The 20,855-nt window shown below is 41.7% G+C and overlaps 1 protein-coding gene across 5 annotated transcripts in view; it reads left to right on the top strand.

The window, feature by feature from the left end:
* Window positions 1-20,195, top strand: part of pou6f2 (POU class 6 homeobox 2) — a 70,491-nt gene extending 50,296 nt beyond the window's left edge. For 2 of the 5 annotated variants that reach the window (XM_086065372.1, XM_086065376.1), the window contains 5 exons: window positions 9,705-9,848; window positions 13,916-14,125; window positions 15,833-16,010; window positions 16,144-16,312; window positions 17,623-20,195. In XM_086065372.1, the coding sequence (XP_085921498.1) occupies window positions 9,705-9,848; window positions 13,916-14,125; window positions 15,833-16,010; window positions 16,144-16,312; window positions 17,623-18,154 (1,233 nt within the window). In that variant the 3' untranslated portion in view covers window positions 18,155-20,195. The remainder of the gene's footprint in view (window positions 1-9,704; window positions 9,849-13,915; window positions 14,126-15,832; window positions 16,011-16,143; window positions 16,313-17,622) is intronic. The other 3 variants (XM_086065374.1, XM_086065373.1, XM_086065375.1) reach the window with 3 other exon arrangements.
* The last annotated feature ends 660 nt before the right edge of the window (window positions 20,196-20,855 follow it).

Genomic DNA, 20,855 nt, shown 5'->3' with positions numbered 1-20,855 from the left:
ACTCCCACACCAAAGACTGTGAAAATCCATCTTTGCCCAATGTGCAAACTTTGACCAGAAAGAGCCCCCGACACGAGATTGGGTGGACGTGTTGATCATAAAAGGCCTCAAGGAACAAAATCGAAGACATTTTGGTTTGGAGTAGCCATTTTGGGAAAATTCCGTCAAAAAGTGTAAAGTAAAAAATCAACCCCCAACACCGCAAGTTTTATCGATCAACATGAAATTGGGTGGATGTGTCGATCATAACAGGATGCACAACAAAAGTATCAAGGACCCCAACCTAAATTTGAACAGATCTAATATTTTGGTAGTAGTAGCCATTTTGTGCAAATTCCATCAAAAACAAGACCTTGCAAAGTAAAAAAATAAAATAAAAATCTTCCCCAAGCACCAGTTTTACTGATTGACTGGACATGTTGATCATAACAGGAAGCACAAAAAATTTTGGAAAATTTGAACATGAAGTCGGCCATTTTGGGCAAATTCTAGTGCCCAAACGAGCCCCGATTCAGTCAAGCTCCTTGTTCCTGTTAGTCTATATTTGAAAAAAATAATAATAAAAGTAAAAAAAATATATATTTTTTATTGCATTGGAAAAATAGGAATGTTCAAGGAGTAAAATTATTAGAGGAAATATACATAAATATTCGAAAAAGTATGAAAATATTAGATGAAAAATAGAAACATTGGAAATTTTGTCATTCCTGTTCACATTAGTTGGGTTTCCAACCACCCATTTTTATTAAAATTTTCAAGAAATGCAAAAACAAAACTGAATGGAAACGCTCGAAATTTGAAAAAGGGCTCAAAATTGGCACCCCAAAAAGTTTTTAACGCTTGGAGGGGGTGGATTTTCAAGCGTATCGAAAAAAGGAAAATGCAAATTTAACGTCACACTTTGTTAGAAATAAACTTTTTTTCCTGATGACAGAAGAGACTAATCTATCTTTTGGTAGGTTGCATATTTTTATAGCACTAGAACACAATATTCTGTGGGCCTTGCAAAATCAGTCAAAATCCAGTAACACAGCCGGGAGCAAAGGGGGTTGCTTCAGTGAAAATGGCTGCCAGTCAATGAGTTAAGGATCCCCCAACATGACAACATGGTGAAAATGATGAGAATCACCCAAACTGGAAAAAAAGGAAAACCCAACCCACAATTTAACTGCAAGCTGCACACCTCAAAGCATAAAAATTGGTAATAAGATGAAGTGAAGTTTGTAAATTGCAGCCTGACCTCCTCATCCCTGGATGGCTAATCCCTCATTGAAAGTAAATAAAAGTAGTGCAGCTGTCATGGTCAGCTTGCTTTTTGGCCCCTCATCTTTATAATTATTCATATGAAATGTGCCGGCTGTTGATGGGCTACACAGTCTTATTTTCTGCTTCAGTCAACAGTGCACATTTGCACGCAGCCGCTTGTTATGTAAGGCAATTTTCTGCCTTCTTAAGACCTCCCCGGCATTGATGGCAGGCGGGCGGGCGGCCCCGCCGTCAATGCTGGAAAGCCCGCCACAGGTGCGCCTTATTGGACTTTTTCTAAGTCACGTTTGCTGTCGAGTTGTGCTGATTTGGGTGGAAGTGTCCGCTGCCGTCGACGGCTCGTACAGCCGACGTGAGTCATGACGTCTTAGATGGAAGAGTGTCATCTTCATTTTGATTTAATACACTGCAAAGTCGCTGAGACGATCTGGGAAATCAATGACATTGATTGGTCAGGCTGGCTTAATATGCGTGTTAGCATAATAGGCGAGTGGCGGCTTTGAAACGAGATGAGTAAAAGTGCCACATGATGGACTGCAAATGGGATTCATTCATTTAGGTGTGCCTTCGTTTTTTTTTTTGAGGCACTTTTTGCTTTATAGCCAACGCAACAAAAATCACCCAAAAAAAACACAAAAAAAAAACAAGTTTTGGGGTGATCCATTACAAGTCTTTTTTGTAATGTACACAAAACAATTCTGGGGTTAAAGACTAAAATGCATATTAAATGGGTAGCTAATGATAGCCTATGCAGCTAGCATTAGCTTGGTTTCACTTGGCAAATATTGAGGCATTTTTTGCTTTATAGCCAATGCGACAAAAACCCTCCCAAAAAAGTTGTAAAAAAAACAAACATTGTGGTCCATTGTTTGTAATGTAAACAAAAGTTATTCTGGGATTAAACACTAATGGATAGCTAATGATAGCCTATGTAGCTAGCGTTATCTTGATTGACACCTGAAACTGTCCAATGACTTTAACGTATCTTGACTTCTTTCCCAGTGAAAATGTGCAGATTGGACTCATAAAAAGGCACATTTTCTCTCTCTCTCAAAAATCCTAAATATTATAACAATAATTATTATTATTTATTTTAATGTTCTTATTATTATTATAGCAGCATGAGTGTCGGGATTGAGCTCAGTTGGAGACAAAGGGAGCCAAGATGGACTAGTCTGAAAGAAGGCGGTTGGTGTCCGTTGTTGAGAACGGCAAAGCGGTGAGGAACGATGAGTAGCGTCAGACAGCGAAGCCGCTGACGGTCCGTCGTGCTTGGCAGCTGCTGACCTTGGCGGCGGCGGCGGCGGCGGCGGCGGCGGCGCCTCTCCTCACCAGACGCTTCTAATGAAGGCTGATTGCCGGCCGACGCTCGCGCAGCCACGGTGAAAAGGAGAGAGAGGAGAGGCTCAGGTAATTGCAGCACTTGCGAGTGTAGAGGGTTTGGGGGGGTTGGGGGGCCCTCGGGGCGGTCCTGTGATGTCGGGGCGAAGTCGGCGGGGAAGAGAGATGTCGGCCGACGCTTTGCTGGTAAATTGTGGAGGAGGAGGGTAGGAGGTAGACCCCCGGGCTGTAATTACCCCTGTTGAGTGATCCCTTGGAGAGCGGACAGGCCCAGTGCGACCGCTCTCTGACAGCGATCACAGGCGACTTTCAGCCAGACGCGGGGGTTCTGGGGGGGTGGCAACATGAGATTTTGTTGCCGTGTACATGTCTAATGTGAGTAGACCCACAAAAAAAGTCTCAAGAATGTGTGCCCAAAAAGACATACAATTCAAAGTCTCAAGAGCATTTGTCCAAAGTTTGCCATTATAGCTTGAAAGGCCATTTTAGAGAATTCATGTTGTGTGAGCCCCCCCGAAGAAAGACTTATAAATGGCTATATCTACAAAGATATCCGTTTGCCGTATAGAAATTCCTTTGACTCCAGATTTGGGCCGGTTATGAATCATTTTGGCCTTCATTTCCTTTAATTTCATTGCAATTGCTGGCGTCCATTTTGACTTTTCCTCACCTTATAAGGTCGACGCGGGCTCCTCAAAAAAGACGACAAAGTGGAGCGATCGATACAAATACAGATGTAAATGTCATCAATTCATCTGAGGCCGCTCAGACGACTTCACCGCACGTATTTTTGGCGGGGCCCGAGAGGGCGGCGAAATGATCGATCCGGGCGGCGGCGGCGAGCCCCCTTGGCTGCCGCCGCGATTCATCTTTGGGGCGGGAGAGTCGGCCGGTGACACATGACAAGTCCTCCATTTCTCTTCATTAGCGGCCGTGTTTTTGGAGAGCGCGCGGCGGAGAGTCATCACTTACCTTTATTGTGTTTATCAAGGCGCGCCGCGGCTGACCCTCCCCATATTGAATTGAGAGCATCAAAAGATCACTGGACATTGATTAGTGCGATATTAAAGTCATTCAAATGCTATATTGCTATGTCAGAGCGCACACAAGACTGAAAGCCGGGGATTCTTAAAATGAAATCAAAGAAAAGTTTGATCACATATTAAATATCGAAGGTCGTCGTTTCGAGACGCTTGGGAAGTTTATGACTACAATCGGCCATAAAAGCGCAGAAGACTCAAATGAAAATGGTGCCATAATTTCACAATTTCAAACACTGGATCTCAAAAAACAAGCGCAAATATGTCCCAGATGCTTAATGAGCGACGACTCGCCCCCGTTTAAGAAAAGAAGACGTAGCTAAATATCATCAATCGTCCGTCCGGCCATCAAAGAAATCCGAGCGGAACATCGCGTAAAAGCCGAGAAAACACATCCAAAAAGAATCGCAATTATCACAAAACGGGCCGAGGAGGATTTTATGGCATGATTAAAGGCGCGCTTAATTCCGCCGGAAGGTAACGAGCGGCGAGATTGACGGCCGGCCCGTGGCACTCCATCAGCGCTTTATCGTCGCCTTCAACCATTTCACGACTCTCGTCCGCCTTCATTTGCATCGCGCCTCGTTACACGCCGCCATTTGGCCGCACCTTAATGCCTTTTATTTGATCGCACCTTAACTAGCCGTCACTCAAGCGGCGATGATGACATCACTCCCGCCAAACGTTTGCGATGTATGCTTGTCTGTTCTGTTCTCACTCACACACTTCTGGAAGTATTTTGCTTGCATGGTTAGCTTAGCGCTAGCTAGCTTCCGCGATTGGAAATGTTTAGCCGATTGTTAAGCTAGCCCATCTAGGCCGTGTATCATCACATTTGTCGATATTTTACTGTTTCGAGTTTATGAACTTGGATGCTGAACCGCAGAAATGAACTCTCCCAGGTTAGCTTAGCGCCAGCTAGCTTCTGCAATCAGAAATGTTTAGCCGATTGTTAAGCTAGCCCATCTAGGCCGTGTGTCAACACATTTGTCGGTACTTCACTGTTTCAAGTTTATGAACTTGGACGCTGGACAAGAGAGATGAACTCTCCCAGGTTAGCTTAGCGCTAGCTAGCTGCTACGACAGAACACGGATGAATGTAAAAGTTTACCAAAAGCAAAAACAACTTGGGTTTTGCTATTGGCTAGCATATAGCGAGGGATCCTGGAGGTTCAAGTAAGTAATTTTGAACTAAAAAGGAAAACTTTCTGTAAGTTGCTTTGGGCAATATATTGTGTAGCTAAAGTGCTACGTTCACGCCATTTACCATTATGATTAAATTGGATTTTTAATTTTTCGGACTAAATGGTAAACAAATAGCAAATGCCGATCTGGGGTACAAGTCTGAACTCTAATTGTGACAGTTTTTGTTATATGTTGCTCTAACTCAGTAAACAGTAAATAGCATGAAAACACGCCTACGGATTATGTAAATATTGTGGATTGAGTGAGGTTTACTGAATTGTCTTTTTTTTGTTTTTGCCCCAGTTCAATATTGGTCTTGCGTCCAGAGGGGCGGGTGTTGGCAGGCTTTATTTTTCACAAGGTGCGCAGCAGAGGCCCAGCGGTGGGCAACAGATGGCCCAGCGCGGAGGTGTTTGCGAGGGCCTAATGGCATTTTGATGTTTAAGCACAGAAGGGCGCGAGGGAAGAGTCAGCCGAGGCACGGCGGCGGCCGCGGCGACACGTACACGCCGTGCGCTCTCGTGTCACTCTTGATCACATCAAGGGTGGAGGAGGGACCGCCAGCTTTCATGTTGGGAGGGACAACTTTGTCCTATTGTGACAATATGGCCGTTATTATTGTCGTAGACGCTGGGGACGCTCTTCGCACTGACAAGAAAAGCTGCGGTCACACTTCCAAGTACATCACAATCAGGTTTTCTTGAGTACTTTTTTCTGTAGCTTATTTCAAAAAGTCAAACTCATACTTACTACTTATGACTGCCCCAATTTATGACTTTTCTTTCCAAGCTCAGGCCAAACTTAACAAAATAAAAGCATACAACTTTGTGAAAAGGAATCACCAACACAATTGAGCAGATGCAATAATATTTGTGAGTCAAGTTGTAATTTACGATTTAAAAAAATGTCCACAAGTTGCTTCATCTTCAAAATTAAGCAGCTCTTAATATGAAAAGAAAAATGCATTGTGCTGTCACTAATGTCCAACAGGAAATGCTACTGCCATCTAGTAGCAGATGTCGACTTCAACGCAAATCAGTTTCATGTTTTTACCGTACAGTACATCTTTTTAATTTTAACTTCAAATAAGTTTATGAATTACTCTGAAATTACTGCATGAACTCAAAGCTACAAACATATACAGCGCTCAGCGTATATGAGTACACCCCCTTTGAAAATTTTTGATTTTATTCAATATTCAAAATTTGGACAAAATGTTTTCTGTAGAAAAGGCTCTTAACTCACAACATGAAAGTAAGGTTGTAAGTAAATCCTTAGTTTAATCAAATTAACTAATGCAAAAATATGAATGCATCCAAATACAAAAACGAAAACATCTAGTATTTTTCTATAATCTTGATGACTTTTACAGATAGCGTAGATTAGCAACATGTCTGCTAGGCCTGGAATTCAGAACATTTCCGTCTTTTTCTTGGGGTCTACTTGTGCAAAATTGTTATTTAATACATTTGTTTCAGGAAACTATTTTTATGTGTGTACTCGTTAACAAATTGTGTTTGCAATCAATGGCCCACACTATTTTCTCATATAGTATTCCATAGAAAATCCTGATTCTGAAAGGAAACCTACAACCCTGTTGGGGTGTACTCATTTATGCTCAGCACTGTATATGTTAGGTTCATATATTTTTCCACTTTTATGTTCATCAACAAGATGGAAAACTTGAAAAAGTATATATTTTTTGTACATTAAGAGCAGATATAAAATGTGTGATTAATTTGCGATTAATCATGAGTTAATTTATTAAGGTCATACTGCATATATAAAATGATTTACCCCCTTAATGTTGGTTGAATTTGTGTTAGCGTGGCTAACTTAGCGAAAAAGCTAAATGTATGGTGGTACCTTCACCTCTTTTTAGCTCCGTTCTCCATTCTGCGCGGGAAGAAAGAAAAAGCAAAGTGAGCCACGTGAAAAGAGCAAAAACGACAACAATAATAAAGTGCGCTTTCTCTGTGTCAAACCATTTTCGATTTCCAGCTGGGGGGTCTCCAAGTCTGGCCGCGTTTTACGGCGGGGCTACTTTTGGGCGATTACACGCACCAGGCGAGCCTCCAGCCGAAACAAAGTCGCAGGACGCCGCACTTTGGTCCAATTGCAGCCAAACATGCATTTAGCGTGGCGTGGCCTCTCATATTACTGCTGGGCGTCTTTGCCGCTGAGAGGTGCGAAGAAAATGGAGGCTTTGACTGCAGAAGTGTCAAGCTAGCGTAAAGAAGCAAACACAACAACGGCCGTGTCGACACGCTGGAACAATCGTTGTTTATCTCCTCCAACACATGCAATCAGCACAAACGCTCGGCCGGGCCTGTCATTTGCTCCCTCCCGCCGAGGAGTCGCCGTGGCGGAAAATCACCTGTTTAGATCTGGAAGCGCACACACACGCGCGGTAGAATAAAGCCTGCCGTTTCTTTTCAGGCCCATTTAACACAACGGAAAGGACTGTTATTGAAGATGTTTCCAATAAAGCTGTTTAATTGACTGTTAACGCTGGGGAAAAAAATATTTATCCTTCATTCTTTGTCATTTCTTAACTTTTAAAACTTTTGGTTTTCTGCTGAACGTACACTCTAAAAACAGTTGGGTAAGAAATAACCCAACAATGGGTCAAAAATGGTCTGATCCTCTACTTGGGTCAAATTGACCCAACAGTTGGGTTAAATTGACCCATAAAGTGACCCAACTGTTTTTAGAGTGTATTAAACTTGTACCGTTTAAGTCAATTCACACTCTAAAAACAGTCAACTTTTAAAACTTTTGGTTTTCTGCTGAACATACACTCTAAAAACAGTTGGATCAAAAATAACCCAACTATGGGTCAAACATGGACCGATCCTCTACTTGGGTCAATTTGACCCAACTTTGAGTCAAGAAATGGGTCTTTTAGTGTAAAATAACTCATAATTATTGGTCAAATTGACCCATAAAGTGGATCGGTCCATTTTTTTATCCATAATTGGGTTATTTTTGACCCAATTGTTTTTTAGAGTGTGACTTATACGGTACAAGTTTAATAGACTCTAAAAACATTTGGGTCAAAAATAACCCAATTATGGATAAATAAAGAAAAAGGACCGATCCACTTTATGGGTCAATTTGACCCGACTTTCTGGGTTGTTTTATACAAAATGACCCAATTTTCTGACCCAAGTAAAAGATCTGGCCAATACTTATGAGTTGTTTTATGCTGAAAGACCCATTTCTGCACTCAAAGTTGGGTCAAATCCACCCAAGTAGAGGATCGGTCCATTTTTGACCCCATAGTTGGGTTATTTTTGACCCGACCTGTTTTTAGAGTGCTTGATATGAGTATGATCACAGTGGACCAACACACAAGAACGGTGGAAGATAACAAAAACACCCTTTATAATGTGCAAAATATTACTTTTTTTTTCTTTTCTTTTTTTTAGTTCCCGCAAGCTGATAATCCGCTTTGTAAAAATGTCGCCCGGCGGAAAGAAGACATAAAAGGACAATAAAGGAAGAAAAAGAAGTGGATGACTTTCCAGGCAATATCAATCAGGGCCAATTTGAGGGGGGCTGCCGACATGAAATATGATTTCATAAGACAAATGCCGTGTCATTCTTAATGTACTTAACCTTTACTGTCAATGAAAAAGTATTGATTTTTTTTTTCCCCCCTCCTTCGTCATTAGATTTGAGAAAGTGTAATAATAATATACGGCGGTGAGCCTGAAGTAACCCAATGAGCTCACGTGCTCCGCCGTTTGATACGAAGACGCGGGATGCTTTTTTACCGATTTTACCTCGTCCCCACCAAGATGACAAACGGCACACGAGAGGTCGGCAAACTTTTGAAACAGAAAGTTCATTCTTTGGTACCAGTCAATGTACTTCATTATATGTTCTAAATTAATCATATTCATCTTTGTGAAGACTATGATCATGTTCATGCATTACGCAATAATAATTATGTGGGAAACTATGCAACACTTTACATTTTCAAACAATCACTTTTTTCACAATATTCCATGTAAATCGCAATGTCTCGTCATTGGTGCGCTATTTTTAGAACAGGCCCCAGGCTACTCATGTGAACCGACGATTGGCACGGATTTTTTTCCGCTTACGCATGAAGATAAGAAATCAGACATTGAACAGTTTTGTTTATATTGTGTGTGGTTTGTTACGGCAATCTGAACAGAGCACCACACATGGGCAACTGTTTTTTTGTTTTTTTACAGACCAGCCCAAAAAAATCTTCAAGAAAGGCTGATAAATATTCAATATACGTTTTCCGCTTAAAATTGGGACAATTGGGGGGAATCCCGGACAAAAATGGAAAATAAAAAAATATGGGGGGGCGGATCTGAAAATGTGGGAATATGCAGGAGTCAAGTGTATTTTTAAGTTGTAATATCATCAATCACCACTAGATGGCAGACGTGTTTTAGCTGCGCTAAGCTTAGCTTTGTTTTTTTGTGTATTTTATTTTCTTTTTTTCTGAATATTTTTGTTCTGTTTTACTGAATATTTTTTGATAATTAAAAAAATATACAGAAAAACAGGAGGAAAAACATAAAATTAAGAAAAATACACACAAAAAACAAAGCTCCTCCCCAAAATTAGTCCATAAAACAGGAGTTTTTTGTTTGTTTTTTGTAAGTGAATGCAATACGCCTCCGTAATACGGGACAAACATAGTACCTTAATAATATTAAAATTTAATTTTTTTTTATTGTTGTTTTATTATTTAAAAAAAATAGTTCTTGCACTTAAAGTTGGTTTCCTGTTGAGCAATTTTGTTCCGCCCTTGAATGATAATTCTATCATTCCATGCTATTTTTCACTCGCCAGTAAGACGATCTTGTGATTTTGCTGTCGTTCCAGCAGCCGCTGAACCCTCTGGCCAGCCAGGCGGCGGCAGCAGCGGCGGCGGCGGCAGCCATGGCGGCCGGCTCGCAGGTGTTTGGCAACGCCCTTTCCAACCTGCAGGGAGGCGGCGGGCAGCTGGTGACCAACGCGCAGGGACAGGTGAGCGCCAGCACTTCCGCCTCCTCCTCCTCCTCCTCCTTCGACTTTCAAAAAGCGCTGAGCTGGCCGGCTGCAGAATTGCTCCATGAGTAGCCGGACGCTTGAATGATGACGCTTGTCATCGCCGAGGCCCGTCTAATGAATCATCTGATTGCGGACAGCGCGCGACGCGTATTGAAGGCAAATGTGTGAGTTGGCGCACGCGGACGGTCCTCAACGTGCCATCGACTTTGGGGTGAACGCTAGTAAAAGACGATTGCAAGCGTTGACCAACGGAAATGAAAATCAGGCTTTACGGAGACATCACTCATATCGCAAATCATTTTTCCCTTTGGCAATGAATGTAACTGCCATTAATATGTTTCAGCCGAACATTACTTATTATTAATATTATTATTATTACTGAGACATTTTATTACCTATTTAAGATTTTTTTTATTTAATTTTATTTATTTTTATTTATTTTATTATCTATTTATGACTGTATTACTTATTTATTATGTATTATTATTACTGAGACTTATTATTTTATTACTGAGATGTCACTCATAATCGCAAATCATTTTGGCAATGAATGGAAATGCCATTAATATGTTCTGAAAATTACTTATCATTATTATTATTATTATTATTATTACTGAGACATTTTCTTACCTATTTATTATTTTTATTAATTTTATTACTTTTTTATTATTGCATTAGGTATTATTATGTATTATTATTACTGAGACTTATTATTACTTTATTACTGAGACATCACTCAGGCCGATACCAGGTATTAGTACTTGCAACGGAAGCTGATATGGACTGCAAATAAGAAATTAAAAGCATAGAAAAATATCCGTCGTTGTTTTATTTTTGAAAATGTGATGTATCACAAGTACAAGTGGTATCGGTACTGCCAAACAAGCCACCAAACGTGTTTGGTGGGAGCGATTATGCGGCGGGCGAAGTGGCGTTTAACTCTACGTCCTGTCATGGAGGCGGAGCGGTGGAGCTCGTCCGCGGCCGTCCGTCGTCTTGATGCTGAACGCGGCTAATGAGACAGCATGGACTCAAGTGGCTTCACAAAGGCGCCCGCGGCGCCGGCCCACGCCACGCCGACGTGCCGCAACGCGCCACACTGTGCGCTTTGCTAGCGTCTTGGGCGGGCTGACGGTGCCTGACATAATCGGGTCAGCGAGACGGTCAAAGCCCCGGGCTGCCGCCTTTGCTCCATGGCCGACGCTCATTATTCCTCAGCATTATTCAGACGGAGGGGCCCCAAAAAAGCGGGACAACATGGAGACTTGAAAGCAAACGGAGTAAACAAACACAAGCAAGACCTCCGCCAAGGCATTAGGAGAGCATGGTTTTCATGGAACATTTTATACATTTATTATGAAATTTATTATTATTATTTTGGTATTTATTCATACAGATAATATGAAAATATTTATGTAGATTATTATTATTATTATTATTATTAACTCATTCACTGCCATTGACAGCTATAGAAAAATAGAAAAAATTCATTTGAACTATTTCTATTGGTTTAACATTTTTGTTAAGAAGAGTATGAAAACCTAGATTTTTTTTGGTACATTTAGAACAGATATAAAAATGTTGATTAATCCTGAGTTAACTAGTGAAGTCATGTGATTAATTACAATAAAAAAAAATAATAGCCTGATGCCCCTAATTTTTAATAATATTTTCTTTAAAAAATTTTTTATATATATATATATATTTTTTAATCTTTTTATTTTATTTTATTTTTTAAGAAAATGTTATTAAAAATTAGGGGCGCCAGACGATTACAATTTTTAATCGTAATAAATAGCATGACTTCACTCGTTAACTCACGATTAATCACAAATTTTATATCTGTCCTAATATAATTTAAAAAATTCTAGATTTTCATACTCTTGTTAACAAAAGTGGGAAAAAATGTTAAACTAATAGAAATAGTTCAAATTAATTTTCAATTTTTAATTTTCATTCGGCAATAGTCGTCAATGGCAGTGAATGAGTTAATGTTTTTATTTTTATTTTGTGGTGATAAAACTCTTAATGAAAATTCCACAAGTATGATCACCCTGAACCAGTAGCGTCCTTGGCGGAGGTAATCAAGAAGAAACATCAGCATCATCATGACGGCTGTATTAGGTGATGTTTGTTAAATTGTTAAATGCGAGCCCGCGAGGCCTCCGGCGTGTCATCATAAGAATCTTCCAAAGCAAGCTGTCACCCGCCCGCTCTTTTTATTACGGCGACGGAACAAGCACTTAGCGCCACGACCATCATGAATAATTGAGCGGAACAAGTTCCCCCCCCCCCACCGCGCCGCGCCGGCATGCGAAGCGGGTGGCTCGCTGGGGGGGTTGGGTGGGGGGGGGGGCAATAAAATATGCTAAGTGGCAGCAAAAGAACACGAGCCGGGGAGAGATAAATTATCTGCGCCCTAATGCGAAGCAACGTCGCCAAATGAGGCATGGCGGGGATGAATTACAGATTGCCGGCCCGCCTCGCTTGCGATTATGTCAAAGCGATGTTGGCGAGGAGGTGGGGGGTGGGGGGGGCACATCGCAGGCGGCATGTGAAGCTACAGGTCATTTAGTGCTCATCAACACGAGTGTATGAAAATGTGTTTCGCTTGTAAAGAAATAAACGCCGCAGCGCAAATGTTTTACAAAGTGGCGCCTTGAGATACGAGTGACCCGACTTACAAGTTTTTGTTATTGTGATTTTTTTTTGCTTTGATTTATGCAAGCAAGCAATGTTGAATTGAGATTAACCAACTTGCATAATGCTAATGTGAATGGAAAATACCATTGAGATGCTAACATTAGCATCAATAGTCTCCATTTTACAACCTTTTAGACCATGGATGTATCAACACAAATACTGGAACAACGCACGTAGGCAGACCTTTATCCTTTCTGATTTTTTTTCCAGCAACTTGTGGAGTCGTAGATGAAGAAGTGTGCATTTGTGTTGGCTAATTATTTGCTTTTTTTCTGGGAATTTGGAAGGGATAAATGGTAGTTTCATTCCTTTCGTTGAGGAAAGGTGATTTGAGTTATGAGTGTTTTGAGTGAAGAGTGTGATAACAGAACAAATTCAACTCCTAAATTGAGGCACCTGCAAATTCAACAACCAAGTCAATCTTAATCACATAGCAATCATTTCTTCCTTCCTTGACTTTGACGGCTAACCTGGGTGAAGATCCGCCATTTCCAAGTGACAGCTCGAAACACTATCATGCCAATGAAAACCGTATTGACCTTGCAGTAGATGGCGGTTGATTTGTATTAGTGGATACCGCACCCTCAATATGAGGTACCATTGTTTGTTTTGAGTTCAGAGCGTGGAATGAATGGAACTCATAACTCCTTTGCCCTTCCTGATGACAAGTACACAGGAAGAAGGTTGATTTTGGAGGGGGTTAGATCACCTGCTGAGTTGAATTACAAGCACCGGGTCTTGCAATCCCCCACTTTTGTCTCGTCTCCTCTCAGCGGAGACACACAAAGACACTTCAGACACTCATCGTCACGCATGCGCTCGCTCACGCCGCAAGATGGCTAACGCAGGCACTGGTGTGCACCAACTCACACACGCACACACACACAAACATCCAAACAGGTATTCAGTGTTGACCTTTGCGGCAATATTCTTGACGACTTAGCGGCCATTAAAACACACATCCGTCTGTCTTCCCTCATTTCTCGATTGCGGAATTTTTATTCACACGTTCATCAAAAACAGTAGTTTGCATTTGTGTACACACCTCATGTAAAAACAAACTGGAAATATATGTCCTTGTTTTGTTTTTTTTGTTTTTTTTATTATTTATTTTCATTTAAAAAAGTATTTGTGTTATTTATTTTTGTAATTTATTTATTTTAATTTTTTAAAAATTATATATTTTTTATTTTATTGTTTATTGTTTGTTTAATTTATTAGAATTTTATATGATATATTTTAACTTTAAAAATTATATATTTTTATTTTCTTGTTATATTTGTTTTATTTATTTTATTTGTCTATATTATCTATTTGTCTTTTTCTTTTCTTTTTTGCAGATAATCGGAACAATCCCGCTGATGGCAAACTCGGCGGGGCCGTCCAGCCAATCGGGGGGCGGCAACGCGTCGCTGCAGGTGCCGCCCGTCACGCCGCAGCTGCTGACCAACGCGCAAGGGCAGATCATTGCAACGGTGATCGGCAATCAGATCTTGCCCGTCATCAACACGCAGGGAATCACGCTGTCGCCCATCAAGCCCGGTCAGCAGGTGGGCGAGCGCTGCAAATGCTAACGCGCTAACGCTGGCTCCTTTCGTGTGCCGTTGCTCAGGTCTCAGGTAACAACCAATCACTGTGCAGCTTCGGAAAACAGGTGAGCTGTGATTGGTCGTTGCCTGAGCCCTGAGCAACTGTGATGTCGTCTTCAAAATCCAGCCGTTTTTATCCATCTCAGGGGGCGGCCATTTTGCCACTTGCTGTCGACTGAAGATGACATCCATGTTCCTCAGGTCTCAGGTAACAACCAATCACAGCGCAGCTTCAGAAAACAGGTGAACTGTAATTGGTCGTTGCCTGAGCAACTGTGATGTCATCTTAAATCGAAAGTAAGTGGCAAAATGGCCGCCACCTGAGATGGATAAAAATAGCTGGATTTTGCTTCATAACTCATATTCCACAAATGAAATATTAATCAGAATAAAAAAAATATGATGTTACGTTATTGAACGTCTTACTGGCAACGTTATTGAAAGCTTATCATTTTGTCACATGCTGTCGCCGTGGCGATGTACCGTTTGCAGAGGGAATATAATGCTGTTTTTGAGGTTCTAAACACGGGTGAAAACATACGAGTCGCGCGCTCTTTGCAACGTCAACGATATTAACTGGATCGCTTTTGTCGAATCGCACAAGTAAAAGTTGTCTGGCGCGCAGACGGACGTTTAATTGCGGCCGCCCGCCACTTGTCACGAGCGATTGCGTTTGTAAATAATGTTTAGCGCCGGCCGACTCTCCGCTTGAAAGCTTCGGCGTGCACGTGGGGAATCGTTTACGCTTGTCAGGACGGCGCGGTCGGGAGGAATATTTCCAGTGGAGCTAGTAGATAATTCTCCTGGCCTGTCAGCGCTCCTGACGGCGTGCGCTAGCTCGGCTGTTGACGAGCGCGTCCCCCCCCCCCCCCCCCCGCAAACAAACGCACGGCAGACAGAAAATAATTAATAGCAAAAGAGGAGAGAGGAGACGGCGGCGTGACAACGTTCCCGTCTTCATGTTGTAAAAGCACATCGGGCAGAAAAGTACATTGTTATTGTTTTTGTGCCGCCGCCGATCAGGAATTACGTTTGATTCCAGGAGCTGCATTTCTAAACTTGTCAACAGATGTTCTCTCTCTCCCCCAAAGACGGTTGGAAAGTCGCAACCCAGCAGACGCGTCCGTGTCAAAATTTAGCAGTAATAAATTTAATATTAATGCAATAATAATGCATATATTTGTGGTCAAGTTTTATTTTACAATTTTAAAAATGTGCAGTTTCACAAGTTACTTCCTGTTAAAGATTAGATAGCTCTTAATATCAAGCGGTCACCAACGTCTTACAAATGCAATTATGCCATCTAGTGACAGAAAAATGACCTCAACACAAAACAATATCGCACTCGTTTTTTTATGCAATACAACTTTTTAATTTTAACTCAATTTTATGAATTATTATGAAATTTCTGTTTCAATGACTAAAAGATGCAGCCATATTTCTATTAGTTTAACATTTTTTCCCAATTTTATGTTAACAAGAGTATTGAATCTTAGAAGAACATATTTTATTGTACATTTAGAACAAAAAAAAAAGTGATTAATCGTGAGTTAACTATTAAAGTCATGCGATTAATTACAATAAAAAAATGTAATCGCCCAACACCCCTACTTGAAACAATTAACATGAATTTCCCTTTTTTTTTTTTTTTCTTGCCATTGGGCCCAGCAGGGTGCAAGCGGCCCGGCCTCCTCCTCTTCATCCTCCTCCTCCTCCTCGTCTTCGTCCTCGCAGCCCGGCCTGCTCCACATGGCCCACCGGCACAGCCCGCTGCACCAGCCCTCTTCGTCATCCTCCACATCATCATCATCCTCCTCGGCGCTCAGCGTGGGGCAGCTGGTCAGCAGTAAGTATGCGCGCCGCGCCATAACATGAGTTAAGATCCGATCATTCATTCATTTAATGAAGTCCAGCAAAAAAGTACAGTGCTCCTAAAGTGACCCGGGAGGAGAAAATGAAAGCATTTGTGCGCTCGTCAGACCCCAGGACGGCCCCGAGCGAGGTGGACGGCGTCAACCTGGAGGAGATCCGCGAGTTTGCCAAAGCCTTCAAGATTCGCCGCCTGTCGCTGGGCCTGACGCAGACGCAGGTGGGCCAGGCCCTCAGCGCCGCCGAGGGGCCCGCCTACAGCCAGTCGGCCATCTGCAGGTGAGCAGCGCCTCGCCTGACCTCGCCCGCCCGACCTCGCCTGACCTCGCCCGACCTCGCCTCGCCCGCCCAACGGGAACTTTTAAAAATTTCAGCGCGTCAACGTCAGACGTCGGATAAAATGTGAAACTCCGCGCACGCACACACACACGCCATCACTTCTCCTCATGTCAAACAGTCCCAGCATGCAATATTAATAAGCCGGCATTAGTAAAATATTTATAACATTAAAAGCCATTAGCTTGGAAAATAAACACACGTGTGTGTGTGTGTGTTTGTGTGCGCGTCAAGCTGATGTTTGAGGTCGTTAACTCTCTTTTGTTGAGCAAGGGAGGAGGACGGACTGACGGATGCCCCGCCCCTCACTAAACAATCGAATTATTTATTTCGATATTAGCCAAGTGTTTTCTAAGAAATCACAATTTCTTTTCTAAGGTGTCAGCATAATCTGATGTCAGTTTTTTCAAACTTTCTAAAGTGGCAGACTTGCGAGAAATATACTTAGCGTAGCTCTCGTCTGGACGAAGTGCTGGCGTTTGTCCACCAGGAGCTAACGTCAAGATTCGTTGGTGGTTAATGGAACACTGTTTTATAAAATGAAAAGGCAGGGTGGAGACGGATTTCTTCTTCATTTAAACTTTACTTAGTAATATGCGACAACACTTCCTGGTCCCCTTATCAGCTGACTAACACTAACCAATCAGAAGCTAGCATACTTACGGTAAATGCAAGTGAATGACGAATCAATTTAGCTACTAGTACAAAGAAATACCAAAATGTATGAATATGTCAATAATAATTATGGAAACATGAATTTACACGTTTTTTTCTCGCAAATTTGCCACTTTATAAACTTGCAAATGTATTTGTTTTATTCCTGGAATATTACCACCCCCCGCTTCTAAAAAATATCTATATTTATACGTGGCCCTAATACGCCGTCGTATATTTCTGATTGTCGACCGTCACTTTAAAAACACCACAGGATAATCAATTCTTCTGATAGTTTCTGGCCTTTAATGGGAAATAGGGCACGAAATCGGGTGATCGTCGTGTATTTCATTTCATGTCATTTGAAAGACGATTCCAAAGGAAATGTCATTAAATGACAACGGGCCATATTTTGATGAGTAGTGCAACGTCATTGATCGGCACCGGCGCCGTTGGGGGAAGAAGTTTTGCTTGAAATTGACGTGCTGTGACACTTCCTTGGCCAGTGGAGTTTTTTTGGGAGTTTTTTTTTTTTTTTTTTTTTTTTTTTGTTGGGGCGGCTTTTGAGTAAGCTTGTTTTTTTTCTCGACTCTCCCCAGACACACCATCCTGAGAAGCCACTTTTTCCTACCGCAGGAAGCCCAAGAGAACACGATAGCTAGCAGTCTGACAGGCAAACTGAACCCTGGCCTTTTATATCCTGCCAGGTTTGAGAAGTTGGACATCACCCCTAAAAGCGCCCAGAAGATTAAGCCGGTTCTGGAGCGCTGGATGGCGGAGGCTGAGGCCCGCCACCGCTCGGGCATGCAGAACCTGAGCGACTTTATCGGCAGCGAGCCCTCCAAAAAGCGCAAGCGCCGCACCTCGTTCACCCCGCAGGCGCTGGAGATCCTCAACAACCACTTTGAGAAGAACACGCACCCGTCGGGCCAGGAAATGACCGAGATCGCCGAGAAGCTCAACTACGACCGCGAGGTGGTGCGCGTCTGGTTCTGCAACAAGCGGCAGGCGCTCAAGAACACCATCAAGCGACTCAAGCAGCCCGACGGGGGAGGGGGCGAGGGCGCCGCTCCCCTGCCGCCGCCGCCCCCACTGGACCTCGGGGACCCGCTCCTCGACGTCCCCAAATGAAAAGACGGACGCTGCTCCCGCACTCTTGAGAAACTTGCCGTCGTCCTGTCGTGATTTTCACTCTACCAAAAAAAACAAGAAACGTGCGAAAGATGCACAGAGGTGCCTTGACTTGCGACCTTGACACGCTTTCTTTATTTTATTTATTTTATTCTTCAAAAGTCATTCTTGTTGACTTTTCAGAGCGGCCAACCCCACGAGACTCATTTTTCTCATCATCTGTACACTGGATTTTATGGAAGCATTTCATAGCCCTCTTCACTTGAAGAAAAAAAAATCTTCCTGACTATTTTTTGGGGGGAGGGGGGTTATTTTATTTTTAATATTTTCTGAATGTTTTTTTCTCTCATAAAAAAAAAAAAAATACAGGGGTAAAATCTTCATAAAAACAGGAGGAAAAAGTATTCAAAAGAAGCAGGAAAAAAATTAAGGTTTTTTTTACCTCTGAAGTCCAAGTGACATTTTGCGAACACTTTCCCACATGCCTCCAACGTACCATACCTTCAACTATATGACTTACTGGATCAGTTAAGGTAAGCCGTGTACCGCAATTAGTAACACACACAGTCTAGTAAGCTAACAGTTAAGTTTCTACAGAAGCGTGTGCCATTAGCGAGCCTGCAACAAGTCACTTGGAGTTCAGAGGTAAAAAAAAAAAAAAAAACAGAAGCTGGTGCTCTGTTTTTCTGAATATATTTTTTTCTTCTTTTTTTTGTTTGTTTGTTTTTCTGAATATTTTTTTCTGTTATTTTTTATATTTGTTCCCCTTTTTTCTGAATATTTTTACATTTGTTCTGAGTAATTTTGCCTCCTATTTTTCTGTAAAATATGTTTCCTGTTTTTCGGAATATCTTTATGATAGAAAAAAAATCAGTGAAACAAAACAAAAATATTCAGAACTGAAAATGAAAGAAAAACAAGAGTTTTTTTTCCCAAGTGAATGCAATACACTTTCGTAGGATTTACCTATTCAAGATTTTTTTTGGGGGGGGGGAGTGGGTGGGGCCAAGCCCTGTTAATCTACTCGTAAGTCAAGGTACCACTGTAGACAAATGTTGGTAGGTCAAACCAATTGGGAGGGGGGGGAGGGGGGTAGGGGGGAGAACAAACCAAATGAAAACACTATTTACCAAAGTATCGTGGCATCTAAAAAAAAAAAAAACTTTTCTAATGTACATTTTTACAATTTATACCTGCAGACGCACGCAAGCCAAAAGCGACACTTTTTCTCCTTCCATCTTTTTGGTGTACAGAACGAACGCGAATCCATCAGCATCACAATGATGAGAATCAACATGTTTCCAAAAAAGTCCCCTGCAAATAATCTCACCAATTCTGTCATTGTAGCAAAAGTATTGGGACACGCCCCCCCCATCAATCCGATCAGTTTGTTTGGACTTTTTATGTTGGATGAGGTCGGTGTGGACGAACAAATGTCAACGGCGCCGCAAACATTTTGTGGAAAGTTTCACTTCCTGTGCCTGTCCCAATACTTTTGTCCAGGTAGTGCACACCTGGAGGCTTGTTGTTTGTATCGCGATCATCGCCATTCAAAATTGTCTGGTTTTTATGACATGAACCAAAAAAATGAAGGAAAACGGCGGCGGAAACACACACACACACACACACACAGGAAGGAGTGTTTTTGTTGTATTTTGCTCTTATGGTGTGAGCGGGCCGGACCAAAGCTGTCGACTTGTTATGCACATTATACAGAAACCTTTTCACCACGTTGACAATCTTGACCCTTAAAAAAAAAAAAAAACACTTGAGATGGGAGGACGTGTACAGACGACGGCGGCGGCGGCGCCGCCTTTACCTCACATTGATTGCGTTTTGCTGACGTTGGTACGCGACGTACGACCGTCCTGCTTGACAACAAAATGATTTTGATTTCTTGCTCGCAGTCCACCAACTTCAAAACCAAAGCGCAAACATTCTGCACAGGTTGTTTTTTTTAATATATATATAATTATGCTGACGACGTGTATTTAATCCACGATGGAGCAATATCTGCTTCGGTCATTTAATAAGCAGCACTTTTTTTGGGGGGGGGGGGGTGGCTTGCTTCATTTCTAAGAAGAAAAACAAAGAAAAGCTTCAAGAGAGTCGACTCTGATTCGTACCATAACGTTAGGAATAAACAATTGTTTGACATCAATGTGCCTGTCTTTTTATTTATTCTTTTTTTTTTTTTTTTGCATTTTTTGTTTATTCAAGAAATTGAAATATAATAATTACTTTATTAGCATTGGAATTGTTTTAATGAAGTGGCTTTGAAATCAACCTTAAATATTTCTTGACAATAAAACGTCATATGTGACCTCACTCGTCTAAACATGACATTCTGATTCATATTACATTTGTGGAATATGAATTATGTCGGCCATTTTGTCCATTTGCTGTCGACTGAAGATGACATCACAGTTGCTCAGGTCTCAGGCAACGACCAATCACAGCTCAGCTTCAGGAAACAGGTGAGTTGTGATTGGTCAGAGCCTTGAGCAACTGTGATGTCATCTTCAGTCGACAGCAAGTGGCAAAATGGCCGCCCCCTGAGATGGATAAAAGTGGCTGGATTTTGCTGCTTAACTCATTTTCCACTAACGCAATATTAAACAAAATACCATATTTAGACCAATGGGGGTGCATAGATTATAATTTGGTTTAAAAAAATAAATAAAAATGGGTTGACTACCCT

The sequence above is a fragment of the Leptonotus elevatus genome, chromosome 21 (genome assembly GCF_054856555.1).
Source record: "Leptonotus elevatus isolate MCC_2025b chromosome 21, RoL_Lele_1.0, whole genome shotgun sequence".
Lineage (NCBI taxonomy): Eukaryota > Metazoa > Chordata > Actinopteri > Syngnathiformes > Syngnathidae > Leptonotus > Leptonotus elevatus.
The sequence above is the reverse complement of the archived record's forward strand: the minus strand, read 5'-3'. Positions and strand labels throughout refer to the sequence as shown.